The following is a 17,232-nucleotide window of genomic DNA, read 5'->3' on the forward strand; positions in this document are numbered from 1 at the left end:
GACAAAGTTCCTATTTTGATTCATGTCTGTCTTATCAGTTTAATAACTTGGTTTTTTCTTCTTCTTCTTTTTTAAACCTATGTTATTATGTATACTTTTGTTCCTCTCAAATCAGGGTGTTTCTTTGGTTGGTGAACATTTTCTACCTTATGTTTCTCTTTTTCTGCTTTGTGTGTGCATCTTACTCCCACTTCTTCCCTGAGGCCAGATGGACCATAATCTGGAAGGAGGGGAGGAGGCAGGTTATTAGAGAAAGATGAATTCTATTTCCTGTCTCTTCAGAGGCATGGAAAATCACTCTTGCATGGCTGCTATCCTCACTCAATGCCAGGACTGAAGTCCTTAATCTGATATTTTAACACAGTCTCTGTGTGATATTCTTAACTGCCAAATGGCAGGAGCACCATTATAAATTATTTAAAATGTTTTCATTGAGAAATTAAACCAATAACAACAATATTGAAAAAAAAAAGACAGATTTTGTCATCCTGTAAATATGTGCATTAGTCTTCTGAGGTTTCATAATGTTTTAATACATGGATTCTTTATTGTTAGGGCTATTCTTTAAGTCATTATATGCTATTCAGAGTTCAATGACAGGGAAGAAGGAACTAAGTGACCAAAGATGCATTTTGGGGGGCAATGTCTATTTTTTAAAACTTTATACATTCTCATGTACATATATGACATGTGTATATGAAGAAATAACATAGTCCCGTTTGGGACTAATTAGCTGGATTTTCTCTTTCAACTTTAAAAAAAAAAAAAAAAAAAACTTTGGATAATCTATAATTGTCTTTTCAACCGCTTAACTATATGTTAAAAAAAAATAGATTTTTAACTGGAATAAAAGCCTTTCATTTTATACGTGTACATGTGCCTATGAATATATATTAGTGACAAGAGTAATTCTTTATATGTTACATTTTACTAAACAATCACAAACATAGTTGATGTTTATATTACATTTTAAGGTTTGTGGTATGTGTTTCTTACAGTAATTATGGCAGAGTTCATGTTTTCTAAAAGCAATAACTATACAAATGGGGTGTGTGTGTGTGTGGGGGGGTGTTTATATTTTAAAGTAAGTGACTTAGAATACCAAAAAGCCATTGTTTTCTCATGAGTTCATGAGAGTTTTGATTCTCAGGATTCATAAAGCTCTACTCCCTTTAACTTCCCTAGCATATATATGGACTTTTTAGTTTAAAACAGTCTTATTAAGATATTATTAAGGAAAGTTTTGACCATCCTAACCCAGGAAATTTCTGCTATTTTCCAAACGAAGATATGAAAGAGAATTATCTAAAAGTAACCCCAGCCCACCCCACCCCTTCTATATTCTCTTTTTTGCTGGTTTGCTTCAGAGGGAAAGAGTGAGTCTATGATGTCACAAGAAGCCCAGCTTGCTAACTTATTTCTGCCTGGGTTTCTGCTCAGTCTCCTCAGGGACTCCTTTAAGTGCTACTCTCCACTGGTCCAGTCTAGAATTTCAGAGGACAGAGAAAGATACAGTCCCATACTGTTTGTCTATTATAATTTTTTGATAGTAAACAGACTAGCTTGTGGTAAATACAAAAAGATACAAGGAGACATATGTCCATTCATATCACTACCACTTGGGGGTCTCAGCTTTATTCTGAATCTGAAAGATGGAACTATATGCATTTCTTTCCCCGTAGTAGAGGCCATCCCTACCCAGAACTGCAGGCTTAGTCCAAATAACCTGAAAAGGTCAGAGTTAACATTTTTAATACTGAGAGGTGGACAAAGAAAAGTTGGCAGACATCCAAAAGTATCCTAAATCTGAGGCCAAAGGATTTGTTATGCATGTATTAATATTTCAATTACATGGAAGGAAGAAATATCTTTGGGTTGATAGAAGATATTGAGTGCTATGTGACTGCATTATGTGAATTTAATAGCTGTCTTCTGTTATTGCTTCTGAATCCTGTCTCTGGTATGTTGCTGCTGTCCTGCCCTGCCCTCCAAGGAGGAGAGGATTGAACTCAACCAGCCTATATTAAAGCTCCTCCTACTTAATGCATACCGGGATTCCTGAACCAGTATCTTTTGCCAAGAGAAGAAAGTTTTACCTAATCCCTTACTCTCTTAACTGATAGTAACACATTCAAATCTTAGTATTAAAATAGGATTTTTGCTGCAAAGCCCTGTGTCACAGAGGAAACACATTTTGATCCATTGCCACCCAGAAAACATTGACCCCTTCTCTAAGTTCCTTCTTCCAAAAATTTTTCTGGATTTGTTCTGAGATGTTGTTTGAGGACTAGTTTCATGGCTATGTAATTGCTTGTCCAGAGAAACCCTATTATCATAGAGATTCTGCTTCCCTGGACTTTAATGTCACTTCTAGTGTTTTGGGCCCAGACAGGGAATTCATATTTCCAGTTACTCCCAGCTCACTTATTTCATTTCAGTTTCTTTTTTTTTCTTTTTTCTTTTCTTTTTTTTTTTTTTTTTTTTTTTTTTTTTGTTCACAAACAAAAATAACCCTCCCAGTGATTGTTCTTTATTTTTTCTGGACCTTGATGCAAACCTCTTTTTTTTTTTTTTTTTTTCAGGCCTTTAAAGGTCTGTGTTCTATTGACATCATTGGAAATTACTCAGCTTCTGGCCTAATCCATATTATTGCCCTTCTTCCTTTTCTGTTGTTTGGCTTATAGATGATGGGTATGATATTACTTTGTGGATGCTTTCTCTAGACCAGGGATTCTTAACCTTTTTTTTTTTGTATCATGAAACCCTTTGGCAGGTTAGTGAAACCTATTAATGCCTTCTCAGAATAATGTTTTAAGTATGTAAGATAAAGTACAGAGCATCACAAAAGAAACACATTAATTTACACTTGTCAAAATATTAGCTCCCCTCCAAAAAAAACCCCAAAACAAAACACAAAAACCAAGGTCATGGATTTCATATTGAGAGGCCCTGCTCTAGACTAATTTGCCGTTTAATACTTTGGTGAATCTATCATTGTGCGATGATCCCAGGTAACTAACATGATACTCAAAGTCTGATAGAATGTGGGCACCTTTATCATATCCATAGCTAGAGATTGATTTGATTACTTCACTTGTGGAGTACAAATATTTGATTACTTGTGCTTCTTGTCCTTGGGAGTGATTTACTAGAACTATAGCTTTTCACTATAATCGCTAATAAGAATTCACAAGGTTATTAAAATCTTAACATAAAGACCATTTCACAGTATAATTTAAAACCATAGGAAGTAAGTTGGTAGACCTCAGTAAGAGAAGCCTCAGTACTAATAAAAAACTCTTTGCCAATAGATTCCTTTTGGGTCATGGACACCTTTGGTATTCTTGAGAAGCTAATGGATAACTTTTTAGAATAAAGTTTTTAAGTACAGAAAATATAAGATTGTATTGATTATTAAAAAAAAAAAAAACAATTATATCAAAGTCTACATATCTTCAGCTTAAGCAATTTCCCAATTCTGTGCTCTCCTTTGGGAAACCTAAAACTGATCCTTCTTTTATCTCTCTTTGGGAGAACATTTCTTATTTGTGTTGTATATTCTCTTCCCAATGCTATTAAACTCAAATAGAAAACTATACAGAATTCCTGTGGGCCATATAATTGACTCAATTTTAAAATATATTAGCTTTGCTTTATTACATTTTTATTTATTTTGTTAAGTATTTCCCAATTACATATTAATTTGGCTTGGACTGCACCCTTAAGTATTGTGGGCCGTGTGTTTGACACCTGTTCTTCTTCACTATTCCAAATAGAAGCAAAAACATATATCTTGAAAGTCGACCTATTTATGGCCTAGGAAAAAATTGTCAGATTGCTTCCTGCTCTCAACCACTGCTAATTCACTCTTGTAATAACCAGGAATCCAGTCTTACGAGACATGGAGGAATTCAAGATTTTTGATTGATAAAACCTGCTTCACAAAGAACAGTAAACTTGAGAACAATTTCTTTTATTATTTTTTTTAAATTCATAAACTGCGTTACAAAAATAATTGATTTGCAACGAGTAGCCTATTATTAGTTTGTTCTTATCTAAGTTAAGTGGTTGCTTAATGGAATTTAGCTATATTATTTATAGTATTTATACATGCAGGTATAGGTTTTTTTGTTTGTTAATGAAATCAGGATACTTGTCTAGAAACCTTCTGATACAGGCTGTTTGGCAATACTTGCTGGAATGACCTTTAAACACTTCCAATTTGTATTTTCTTAGCACAAGCCAACTATGCTGTCAATGAAAGATCATGCCTTTGTTCACACTATGATTCTCTTGAGAACATTAGCCAACCTTCTAGATATTTAGAAAACACTGTAACAGATCTAATATGGCTTTGAAAACTAACAGATATTTGAACATGCAGGGGGTTCAAAAACTCTTGGGTCGCGCAGTAGATAGAAGACATTTTTCTAAGTATAAATATGGCCTCAAACACTTAACTAGCTGTGTGACCATGAGCACATGAGGACCCTGTTTGCCTCAGTTTCCTCATTTGTAAAATGAGGTGAAAAAGGAAATCGCAAACGTGATCACATATCTTTGTCCAAATAGAGTCGTGAAGAGTCAGGCACAACTGATTTGAGTGAACAAAAGCTTTAAAGTGTAAAACTGTACTAAGACTTATAGGTACTCTTACATAATACCATTGTTCCTTCTAGGAAATAGATTTTCCTCTGAGTAATTTCTAGCTCATAGAAATCTGGAAAGCTAAAACTAATAGGCAAACAGTCATCAAGTATTTATTTGACATTTAAAATTTTTTCAAGCATTTTATTTAAACTCATTAAAACTTCTTAACAATTGTGTAATGTTTACTTATGAGGAAACTGAGTTTCATGGAGGTGAATGTGATTTGTCTGTAGTTGCATTGTGAATGATTGTTGGCAGATACAACATGAATCCAGGTCTTCCTGACCAAGTATACTGCTCATTCTGTCTCTATAGAATTGAATAATATAGGTCAGAATTGACAAAGGACAGAAAGTGGTTTTGAAATTCTGTAATGTCTCTGCATTTCAGGCCAATGCTGTACAAATTTATTCTAGATCTACGTTAGCCATGATATAGAGGCTTAGGAAGTAATCATATAATGTTGCATATTATAATTTTTTTGCATTGGTGTCTGAGATTTTTTATTTTGTTTTGTTTTTTAATGAGCAAAGATCAATTTTTTTTCTTCCTTTCACTTCCTCTCACCACTGAGAAACAAAACACACACACACACACACACACACACGCGCGCACACAAAAATATGATCAAGCAAAGTAATTTCACATGTTGGCTATGTTTAAGAAAGCAGTGCTTTATTATTCATCCTTCAGAATAGTGGCTAGACATTTTGTTGATCAGAGTTTCTAAGTCATTTAGAATTATCTTTGTTGTGTTGTTCTTGTATACATTGTTCTCCTGGTTCTGCTTACTTCATTCTGCATTAGATTGTCTTATGGCATGATAGTATTCCATCAGAATGAGGTGAGTATGGAAAGTATTCCAGGTATCGGGGTCAGTCAATGAAAAGGCATGGAGTTAGGGAGATGTAGTGTTTAGTGAGAGGAACATCTATAGCTACATGGAAGGGGAGGGAGGGACTAAGATAGAGCCCTGGAAAGAGAACTAGGAGCCTATTTGTTAAGGGATTTCAAAGCCAAACAAAGGATTTTATATTTGATTCTGAGGTAATAGGGAGCTACAGGAGTTAATTGAGTGTAAGTGGAATTTGAGTTGGAATGCAAAGTGACTTTTGAACCAAGGGACTGACCAGAAGGCTATTTCACTAGTCTACATGTAAGGTAATGGGAGCCTGCCTCAGAGTGGCAGTTTTGAGTATAGAGAAGAGAACCTATATAAGAGATGTTTTGGAGGTAGAAATGACAAAAGTGAGAAAGGGGGAAAAAGTTCCTAAGCCAGCCATATCAAATAGGCAGATTTAGTCTTGGCTAGAGATAGGGCTTTTAGTGTGCCATCATTTTTTTCCTTTTTTTCCCTAATAACTAATCATGTCTTTCTTTAAAATTCTTTCAGTTGGCAATGTGGACATTCCTGTGTTGAAATTGGGCGGGGTGGGGGGAGAGAAATAGTTTGCTGTGTATTAGCTAACTGATTGTATGTATTTAATTGCATGGTAGTATGTTGAAAGAAAGTATTAGTGGATGGAATCTTGGACTTGAATCATCTTTATCTAGGTTCATTCTCTGCTTCTAGCTGTGTGATCATGAGCAAATTATTTAACTTTAATAAACCTCAGTTTTTTCACTTGTAAAATGGGGTTAATATCTACTTCAAAAGATTGTTTTGAGACAAGCTTTATGTAATTCTCAGCTATTTTTCTTAGTGTAAATGCTTGGAAGTATTTCCATTTATGAGGCCTTTTGGATATCACAAATTTGTTTCCTCCTTAATATAACAGATTTTTTTTTTTTTGTGTGTGTGTGTGTGTGTGGGTTGGTGAAATACTATTGCCTCCTAAGACTATTAATTTGAGTATCTAGGTTAATATGATATCAAATTGTTCTGTACTATATTTTGCTTGTATAGTATAATTTTAAGATGGAAGCTAAAAAATGTGATCAGTTAACTTTCACATTGTGCCTTAGGGGAAAAATGTACAAAACACAACAGTTCCACACACTGGTAGCAACACAGTGGCCTTTAAATAACACTATGCTAACTCTTACTGCTTGTTAATTTTGTAAGGAATCAGTGGCTTGGAACACATTTTGATAAAGGAGATCTTGGTTGAAATCATAGATTCCTGTTGGTGGGTGCATTGTGTGACCCACACCAGTGATCTTCATGTAACATGAGGACTAGTGTCCTTTATTGAACATCACATGGCACACAGATGTTTAACATTTTATAGGCAGCACAGTGTGTCTCATGTTATGACCATGTACTTAAGAGCAGTCTTAAAATGTATAATGCAGAAATACACATACATTTTCTGTGGGTTTTCTTTCCATCTCCAACATTTTTTGAAGAAACTTTTGAAATCTAATTTGTACTGACAACTTTTGAATGAACAGCTAAGTCTTAAAAAGTGTCTTCCCCTCTTTTACTCCCCTCTCCTCTCCCCCATCATTGGTGATATCTTTTTACTATCATTGAATTGATACATTAGTGGAACATTTTAGTTTAACTAGGATGTTTGGTCCTGAGCTATGTGGTAACATATCCTTGAGTGTAGCAGTTGAAGGATTTCTGAGTGGTCAAATAAACCAATCAAGAAACATTTATTAAGTTCTTACTATGTGTGGATTCCAGTCTTCTGGTTGTCTCAGAATAGAGGTAATAATGCTTTTTGGGGTGTTGTGCTGACTTTTCTTGTGAAAGGCAGATAGCCTTGTGTCTTTGTCTTAACAGGTGTATGACACCGGTTGATAAGAGATACTCCTTATTAGGAAATTGGTTGATCTCATCTCCTATTTGATTTGGAAAATGGCAATTAGATTATTATTGATAAAGATAAGTATTTACAATTCTTTCACTTTTGAAGAAATCATGAGGAAAGAACGCAGAGATTTGTGGCCTCCTTTGGCAAATTAATTCTGAGTAGGTAGAAATTAGTCAACAAAGCTCCTTTTGAACAGCTTGTGTGCTTGTACACTTAATGTGCATGCTTGGCCATGTGCATAGGAGGCTTATAAAGAAAATGAAGGCACAAATGAATTGAACCACATTTACATTTATGGAGTTTCCTCATTGTTTGAATAAACCAAATCTTCAAAAAGTACCCTACCTTTCAGTATACATAATTTATGAAAATTAATTTCTCATGGGATAACTTCGAGAAGTCTTCTTTTCATTCTGGATTATTTTTCTTAAAAAATTCAGTGGAATGACCTATTGCCTTAACTGCTGGATTACTTATTATCTTAAAAACAGTAGAAAGCTTTAAATACAGCATTTCAGATATTCTCTGCACATGAAATTTGTTTATTAGTATTAAATCCAATACCACAGCTAAATTTCCTTTTCTTGATACCTTGAAACAAGGCAAGGTTTCTTGTTTGTTGGTCCCTAGAGAAAACCTATTCTGACTTGCCTTATCTTGGTAGAAACTGTATAGGCCAAATTTATCTGTGAGCGAGCAATTTGCACCTCTCATATTGGCCTCTGTGACATTTTCTTCAGCGGAATTCTTTGTTATCTTTTCTTTGCCTATAATACTTTACTAGTTTTCGTTTTCCTTTTTGTAGTAAGCTGAGTATCACAGTTTATTTCTATCTATTGGTATATATATATATATTTATATATATAACCTATAAAAATATATATGATTTTAGAGAATGTGTATATATTAGATTTTTGAGGAAAAATAAGTTCAAAGTTTTTCCTTGCAAGGTTAAGATATCTTACATTATAAATTAACATAATAGACTTAATTTATTTGCTTTTGAATTGAATAAATGGAACTACCATTTTGCAAAGTAATTGATGAGCCCTTCTAATTAGAAACTTTTTATGTTTTCTTGGCCAGTGGGTATCGGCTTTTTAGGAATGGAAGTATTTTATTCATTTTACTTTTGGGTTGTTGTTGTTTTTTTTTTTTTTGGAAGTTTTCATATTGCAATTTCAACTAATAACAGGTTTGTCCTATTTTTATTTGCTCAAACAGCAACAGTTCAATCAACAATTAATCAGCAGGTGTTTGTTAAGTGCCTACTATGTGCCAAGCACTAAATGGAGTATAGATGTGTTTATGGAGGGAACCAATATTGGAAAATAAATCTTCTTTGCCAGAAAGGTAATTATTGGATCAGGATCACTAATAAATATTTATTGAGTGCCTGCTCTGCAGAATATTTCTGACTGGGTAAGGTTTGCAACTTTTAAGAGGAATAGCCTGTCTGTAGTGGGCTTGCTTCCATTCAGAGAGAAAATCAGTTGAATAACTTTTCTGGATTACTATACACATTTTATAATGAAGGTCCCCTTCTCTCATATTTACTACATCTATTCAGTTGTAAGAGTCTGTTGATTCTATTCTAGTAATATTTCCTCCTCCCCTAGATGTACAATCATCTCCTTATTTTAAATCATTACTCCTCACCTAGATGATTATATATAACTGATGAGTGTTTCTGCCTCAAAAATCTTACCTCTGGCATAAAGTCTCTTCTTTACACCACAATTTGACCATATCACTCTCCTGCTCAAAAATCTTCAACAGCTATCTTTGTTATAGAATAGACCATGCAACTTCAGGCCCTATGGTCTGACTCCAACCTACCTTTTCTATATTTTTTATTCAGCTCTTTCATGAATTTCACATTGTAACTAAGCTATATGACTAGCTGTTCACCAACTTCTTTGTTCTTTTTCTATATTTGCATGACTATATACCAAACTTGGGTTGTAATCTGTCTACATTGTTTATTGAATTATCCTCCAAGTCTAGCTCCAACACTACTTCCTCCCCTGAATCTTCTCTCAGTTTCTTAGCTCAAAGCTTCTCTTCTCCTCTCATCTGTTTCTTAGAATACTGTATTTAGATTCTTTTCTGTATTATACTTATTCTTATACATGTCTTATGCCCCTTTTATATTGTAAATTCCTTGAAGACAAGGACGTGAAGCATCTAGGTCATTAGTGCTTACCACTTTTGCACCTAATAGATGCTTAAGAATTCCTGAATTTTACAGTTGTGTTTCATGCATGATTCTCTTGCATGAAGAGTCCAGCACTCTTTCTGCCATGCTAAATGTAAACCTCATTTGTCTTGTAGTAATAATGGATAAATAAATGGATAAATAAACTTTGTTTCTCTCTTTGCTATTTGCTTTGTTATTACATTGTTGAGAAGAGCCAAGTCCATCTAAGTTGATCAAGTTAATGGCTGTTGTAAATAGTCAATGAGAAAGCAAATTTTCCACTAGAGGAACAGTTTAGGTTATATTACATTATTAACTTATAGGTCATTGCCTTCAGCAGGAAGTTGAACTTAAGAATTCCATTTTTAATTTAAATCTCTTGCAAACCTATGTTAGCAACATCTGACTGCCATGTTTGTTTGACCCTTTATTCTTCCTATGTCACCATACAGTTGCCATCCCAGAATAAAGCCCAAGGAGGCTGGGGCATTGTTCTTTGCTTTGGTTTTGGGCAGTAGTACGAGTTCTCTCTGTATGCTTATTAATGGAGCACATGTTGATGTGCTTTCATGCCATCTAGTTTCAAAGTACCTTTCATGAATATTTGATGTAAAATGGAAGTGGTGTGGTAAAATGTTACTTTTTTTTTTAATAAGTAGGTTGGACTTTTTTTAGTTTTTAGTTCCCCGTGTTTTCAGTGGGCCATTGTTTCAAGGCAGACAGTTGAGTCTTCAGCACTACTGACCTCTATGTTTATGATTTTCTATTTCTTAGCTGTTTTAATTATGTGGTGTTTTTGTGGTTGTTGTTGGCACAGGTTTCGTTAAGAAATGTGGGAATTGTGGAAAGTATTTGCTTTAGCCTTCAGAATTGCTTTCTTAAATCCTTAATTCCTACATTAAGATACACATGTGTCAAAAAAAGATTCAAGATTAAGATTTTAGAGTTTACTCTGATGCCTGGTCATTGACTTGAACAACTTGATAGTGATGGCTTGGCCTCTGACTATGGAGCTAGTTAGTAATGGCTTAGGGTTAACGAACAAAATTTGGAAAGCTTTTATCGCCAGATACTTAGCTACCAGGTGATAACAGTTTTTGACCATAACAATTCTTGAAGCTGTCTAATTATGTGTGGGGTGTGTAACTTTCATAAATTGAGAGAATGCTGGTGAAAACAGATAATTAAAGCTGAAGAATGAGAATTGGAACCTCATGTTAACATCCAGTAGTTGTGGATGTGCATTTACCATTCTTTTGTAAAGGAGGAGTGGGGATGGTAGTTTCTGTGCTTGAGTAGTCAAATTATGGGTAGGAATCTAGAAGGGAGAATTTTATACACTAGGGTAATTGGTGAACTATGTGTGTCGTCCAATTTAAGTTTATATGCTACTTATTCAACTTGAAATTAATAATTGAAGTTAGCTACTCATGTAATTGAGTTCTATGAAGAGTTCAGCCCAGAATTCTTTATAATTTGGCTATTAGCAAGAAAATGCCCACTTTCTCATGATGATGTTAGTATAGTAAACTATAATTGGGGCCTCAGAAAATAAACCAGAACTTTGTTAATTCTGTTCTGAGGATAAAAATGAGATTACCATATAGGTAAAACTAAATGTAACAAAATGTAATTGTTAAACTTCCTTGAATGGGCTCCATATATCTTATTTCAAGTAACACTCTATATATACTTAAAGAGCAATATTTCATTGTACATATTAATTTGAAAATGTTTTATAATTTAGAGCAATTGTTGGCTCAGATATAGCTATATATACATATGTAACCATCTCCCTCACTATTATAGACTTTCATACCACTAGATTTGACCACCTCTATCCCACCATCTACAAAATTTTTGTATTGAGTTATTTTTTTATTTTTGTTGTTGTTGTTACTGGACAAAGGAATTTTCCTATGCTACCTAGAACTAATTTGCTCTTTGGGCAAATTAAAAAAAGTTGTTTTTTTTTTTTTTTTTTTAATAAAATTACTCTAGTATTTGTAGATTTTAAAACTTTTAAAATCATAGTTAAATAAAATACAACACTACTCTAAAATATATAAGCCACACTGCCACAAATCATATATATGTCTTAAATATGAAAGACTATATAATAATAAAATGGACATTTTTCAAAAGCAATGTGACTTTTCATTTCTGTGCATCTTTGCAATATTTGCTCATACAGACATTGAGAAGGATATCTCTGAGTTTTGGGTGAGAGTATGTAACAGATCAATTTGTTTGGGGGAAGGAAGAATATATAACAGTTCTTGTAAGAAAAATATTCAAAATATTTTCTTAATTTTGTGGACATCTCGACACTTGCATTAAACATAAACATACTTCTTCATGTGTGCATATTTTAGAAACCAGGGGTCTTCTGATTTTGAGCCCTGTATGTAATTGAAGTTAGAAAACATGATAGGAAGAAAAGCTGTACTTGATTGACTAGAAAACAAATAATTTTATTCTGTTTCTGATCTTCATTTATAGCACCAGCAACAAGTGGTGCAGGCTGTGGAACGTGCCAAGCAAGTGACCATGGCAGAACTGAACGCAATCATTGGGGTATGTGGTCTTTCTGTTTTAGCTCTAATAGTGTTTGTAATTAGCTCTTATTTTCAATTTGATTCCTTTAGATGGGCAAAAGTGGTGAAAAGTAAAATGAAATTAAGTAGTTTGACTTAAACTTTATAAATTTGATTGCTATATCAGAAAATTTTTGATCACATTCTCACCAATGAAGTGAAGAAATGTATATTTTTATACTTTTCCTCCCCAAGAATAGACCCTTACTCTTAGGAACTTTAACTTCATGTGTAAAATAAGCTTCTGTAACCAACATATAGGAAGAGTATGCAGTATTATCTTGTTAAATTAACATGCAGATATGTATGTGTATATATTCATATGTACATGTATTTATACATTTTAAAGACATTGTTTCACTTAGAGAATTTTTCAAATAAATATTTAGTCTTTAACACTCTTTTCCTCCTCCCAAGACACCAAAAAAATGTCTCCACCTGTTTGATAAATTATTCACTGAATTATTCAAATGCTTACTTTCAACATTGGATTTAGTGTTGCATAAAAGTCCTGTAAGATGCTATGGACTTGGATAGTGCCTGCAGGAAAAGTGAAAATAATCATTCAATCTGTAAAAATTTATTAAGAGTCTCCTCAGTACCAGGCACTGTGCTAAGCACTGGGGATGCAAAAAGAGGCAAAAGACAACTCAAAGTGTTCAGACTCCCTAAGAAATGAGTTATAGCTTAATAACACTTTATTCACATTTGTAATTATGCAGCTGATGTTAGCAGTTTTTTTAGTTATTCTAATGAAGACACAACAAGTGTACTTTCCTTATTATGCCCCCTCCCTATTACTTTTTCTTTTGTGTATAGATTATACACAAAAGTCTTTTCCTTTTTTTATTCAGTGTATCAAACACACTTTGAAATGCTAATTATTCCATTTACTTTCATTAAAATTCAAATTGCTGAGTGAAGATGTGGATAAGGGTTGCAGAATAATCAATCTGAAGTGAAGATACTGCTTCAATTATGCCTCTGTCTTTTAACAAGGAAATCAGAACTCTCTGATCATTGCTGACAGCAGTGGAGCAGTAGGATGATTGTAGCTCGTTTTTAATAGGCTATTTCTAACTCTATTTTCTTTCCCTCTGACCACAAGGAAATACTAGTAGTCAATTAGAAGATATAAATGGAAAAGAATAACCTTTATTTCCTCTGAAGTGCCCCTTAGAAAACGAAGGGGATGAATTCGAGCGAATCATGTAGAGCCATGAATCACATTTGTTGTATGTCTTTTCTGCTCTAGTGAGGAAAAGTGGGGGATGAATACATTTCTCAATTAGTTTTCATTACCTAACTCCAAACTACAGTCTTCTATTAGCATTATTTCAATAAAATAAGTTGTTACAAGTTGAATTTAAAAAATATATGTGTGTGTGTGTGTGTGTGTGTGTATAAAATCTATAGATAAGTAGTATGTTTGACCCTTTGTTGGCCTTGTTTAGATATTCCTTACCAAAAGTCACATGGATCAGAAAGGATATATAGTGATCCTATTATAATGCTAGCAATTGATTTGTGATTGCACATGTGGGAGATTACTGGATTACTTTGAACTTTGGGTTCACTCTTTGTTGAAATGATAACATGCAGAACCTATATAGGTTAGGCGCAATAGTGGTTGCCTTTTATGGGGGGGGCTGATTTTGTCTCTTTTTCTCTTCTTTTTTTTGGGGGAGGGGGAAAGGGAAGGGTAGAGGTATAATTTATGCAGTATTTTTCTGGATAATTGATTGCTTGTTTACTAAAATGTATGTGGTTTATTTTCCTGTTGTCTCTTGCTTTAAAAAAATAAAAGTAGGAATAAAAAATGAGATATAATTCCCTTTATCACTTAATACACATTCTCTCTTTTTTTCTCTCTCCATATACGTGTGTGTGTTTTGCATAAAGTAGTAGTTAATCTTGTTTAGGTAAGGAATTCTTGGATGTGTGTCATTTATAACTGCATTTCTGGAGAACATATTGTCTATGGATTATCTTTTAAAATGGAGCTAATTTAATTCCCCCCTTCCCCAATTTTATATGTAAAATGACCCAGTTGAGTAACAGGTTATCAGAGCAGCATGTGTTGTAGTTATGGACCTGGTGGGAAATTTGAGGTGCTTGTACACAAACAGAAAATGGAATGCAAATCATGGAGTCAGACCATTTTGGAGGAAAAAGAATGAAAACAAATAAATCTAGATTAGTGTACAACAAATGGAGGCTTAATTAAAATGAACTTGTAAGTTTATTGAGGTGGTTATTAATTGTGCCGTTTGTGTCTTAAAGCTTGATTATTTCTAGTGAGCCTATACTTTCTTTTCTAACACTGAAATTTTAAATGTACCTCCTACTCTAGTTGTGGGTTTACTTGTCTTTTTGATTATTAAATTTCTTTGGGGAGTGGTAGTATTTGATCTGCTAGAAAGTATGTAGGAATAACTTGGCATGATTTTCACTTCCCTAACAAGAATATAATATGTATCATTTAGTAAATAAAAGATATGGCAAAGGGTTAATCTAAGATGGGAGGACATATGTACTTGGAGGTAAAGCACATATCTTTTCAGCTATGTCTGCACACCATCCCATATAAGTATAAATGTACTCAGATTTAATGAAATCTGATGAAGCACTGTTTTTTTGCTCTGCAATATTATTCTACCTTCATTGGTAAATGAACCCAGTCAGTGATCCATGCAGTTTAAATGCCGAATACTGGAGTGAGCCTGGAACCTGGAGAGACTGCTTGTCCTCTTGACAATACGCTAGTTGTGTTTAATGGAACGAGACACTAGTTATAATGATTTCTTTCACAGGTCATGTTCAGTTTAAAACTGTTGATAGATTGAAACAAGCCAAATATCTTCCAGCTTTTATTTATAAAGGGAAAAAACCCACAGGAAATATCTATTTAGATTGTTTCCAATGACAAATATTTTTGCTTTATTTTGATTTGGCCTTATTCCACTTTTATGGTGATGTTTCCTCTACCCCTGCCTCTTAAATTTTTCGTATTAGGGCAGAAGATATATATGTGTATGGATTGGTCTGTCCTGTGTCCTACTAGCTACTGTGTTTTAAAATTAGAATCTCTGCAAGATCACTCTGTTGGAACACACAAATTGTAGTTTTAAATCAGTAATATGATCTAATTAGGAATGATGTTTTCATTTCCTGTATTATTAAATTGAGTCATCTAACTATCTTAAAATTTTTTTTAATCCATTACACTATATAATCAGCACGTGCTACTGTGAATACAATTTTGCTTAATATGAGAGACAGCTTAAAACCTCATAAGAATTTCACCAGAGGACCTACCATTTTAAAAACCATGTTACTTTAGCTGAACATTGACAAAGAAGATGTTTGACTTATGGCAGAGAAAAATATGTGTTCCTTTTTTTTTTTTTTTTTTTTTCTCATTTATCTCTGAGTTGAGGGAGAAATATGCCCTTCCCCCCCAAAAAGAGAAAGAAACCCAACTCTTAAAAACAGGTATGTGATGGTGTTCAGGGGAAATGCAGTTTAGCACAAGAAATGCTGAACCTCAATTTTTAGCAGTGACATTTTAATGATAGGAAGTCTGCAAAATTATTTGCCATCAATTGTGAAGGCAATAACAAGCCTTGGTGGTTTTTCACACTCTCTGTGTTAAGTGCTTTCAGAATGACAGCGTAAACTGTGTTAGAGAACTCCAAGGAAGTAAAACTGATTAAAATGTTCATGCTTGAATGGTGCTGATGGAATAGTTCATTTGGACTTTCTCTACCTCCTGCAGCTCAAGCTGAAATATTAAAATTCAGTGGATTTAAATCTCTCTCCCCTCAGCTCAGGAAAAAAACATTACATTTTAATAGGTTTTAAACTCATAATTCATTGGTTTGGAGCAGCACTATTAAATCTATTTAAATATTACTTGTATTACTAAGGAAATGATTTAAATGACTTTGCCTTTACTATCCTAGAGGTTTGAGTTAGAAAGGAAAAAAGAAACAATATCCTCAGTTATTTTTTAACATTTTATTTTATTGTGTTTGTTGTCTTCTTAGTCTTTTAAAAAGAAATAAATAAAAATAATCTGCTCTGTTAAAAGGCAGCGACATTCAGAACAAGCGGTTCTTTTCGCATTGTGCCAAGGAATTTGTAAGTTAAAGTCCTCTACTTTATGCTACCTTTTAAAATTATCATTTGGAGTTTCTTGTTTATTTATTCATTTTTTATGCTGAACAGTCATCCAGAAGACTAATTTTCATGATAAGGGTAGGGGAAAAAAATAGTATGATATACCTCCTCTTTTCCCCCTCCAAATTTACCTGAGATACTTCACCATCCTGTCCCCTCCCCCCCCCATCATCTCGCACATATTCCAGGGTGTAGTCATATTTATGCTTTCGTAAATTCCCAGAAAAACATTATGGATAGATTTATAGAAGTTCTAACTGAATCTTTGCTTTGTTATAGACTTTAATTTTATCCCTATGGTACTACTGGTCCCAAGTTCCTGCCCATGAGTACTAGGGTAAATTTTCACTGCTTGCGTGACATCTTGGAACTCAAGGTCATCTAGGAGGGACCATTAACATAGATTTATTCAGTTGGGCAATTTGTCTTGGGAAAAAAAATGCTTTTTTTTTTTTTTAATGATTTTTTTTTCTTCAGAATCTTCATCACTTAAATACACCACAAGTGATTATCCTTAACTCTGCTTGATTAAAAAAAAAATACAACCACAACAAAAATTAAACTGTTTTTACCAAAGAGTGTGTGGGGAGCTTAAAGGCTATAAAACAGATTGACCACCTGCTGTATATTGTACACAGATTGCTTTGGTGGGAGGGAGAGAGGTTGGTTTAAAGGTATATGCTAATTGTTTCATGTAGCATTGATTTGCATATACTACCAACTTTAAAAGTATTATAAAGCTCTGATTGTGTTAAGTACAAGCCAATTTTACAGCCAGTTTTGTGCAGATCTCTAGGTCTTTTCTTCTCTGGGATGTTATATTGATATTTGTCTGTTATCA

At 33.8% G+C, this 17,232-nt stretch overlaps 1 protein-coding gene across 8 annotated transcripts in view; it reads left to right on the forward strand.

Annotated features, from left to right (window-relative positions):
- LOC141550004 (transducin-like enhancer protein 4) overlaps positions 1 to 17,232 on the forward strand; it is a 159,566-nt gene that overhangs the window by 41,452 nt on the left and 100,882 nt on the right. For 5 of the 8 annotated variants that reach the window (XM_074280120.1, XM_074280113.1, XM_074280117.1 and 2 more), the window contains exon 6: positions 12,115 to 12,189. The exons of the other annotated variants lie outside the window; for them this stretch is intronic. Coding sequence is in view for 3 of the 5 variants with exons in the window: in XM_074280113.1 (XP_074136214.1) it covers positions 12,115 to 12,189 (75 nt within the window). In the remaining 2 variants the exon portion in view is untranslated. The remainder of the gene's footprint in view (positions 1 to 12,114; positions 12,190 to 17,232) is intronic. 8 annotated transcript variants of the gene reach the window in all.

The sequence above is a fragment of the Sminthopsis crassicaudata genome, chromosome 1 (genome assembly GCF_048593235.1).
Source record: "Sminthopsis crassicaudata isolate SCR6 chromosome 1, ASM4859323v1, whole genome shotgun sequence".
In the NCBI taxonomy this organism is placed as follows: domain Eukaryota; kingdom Metazoa; phylum Chordata; class Mammalia; order Dasyuromorphia; family Dasyuridae; genus Sminthopsis; species Sminthopsis crassicaudata.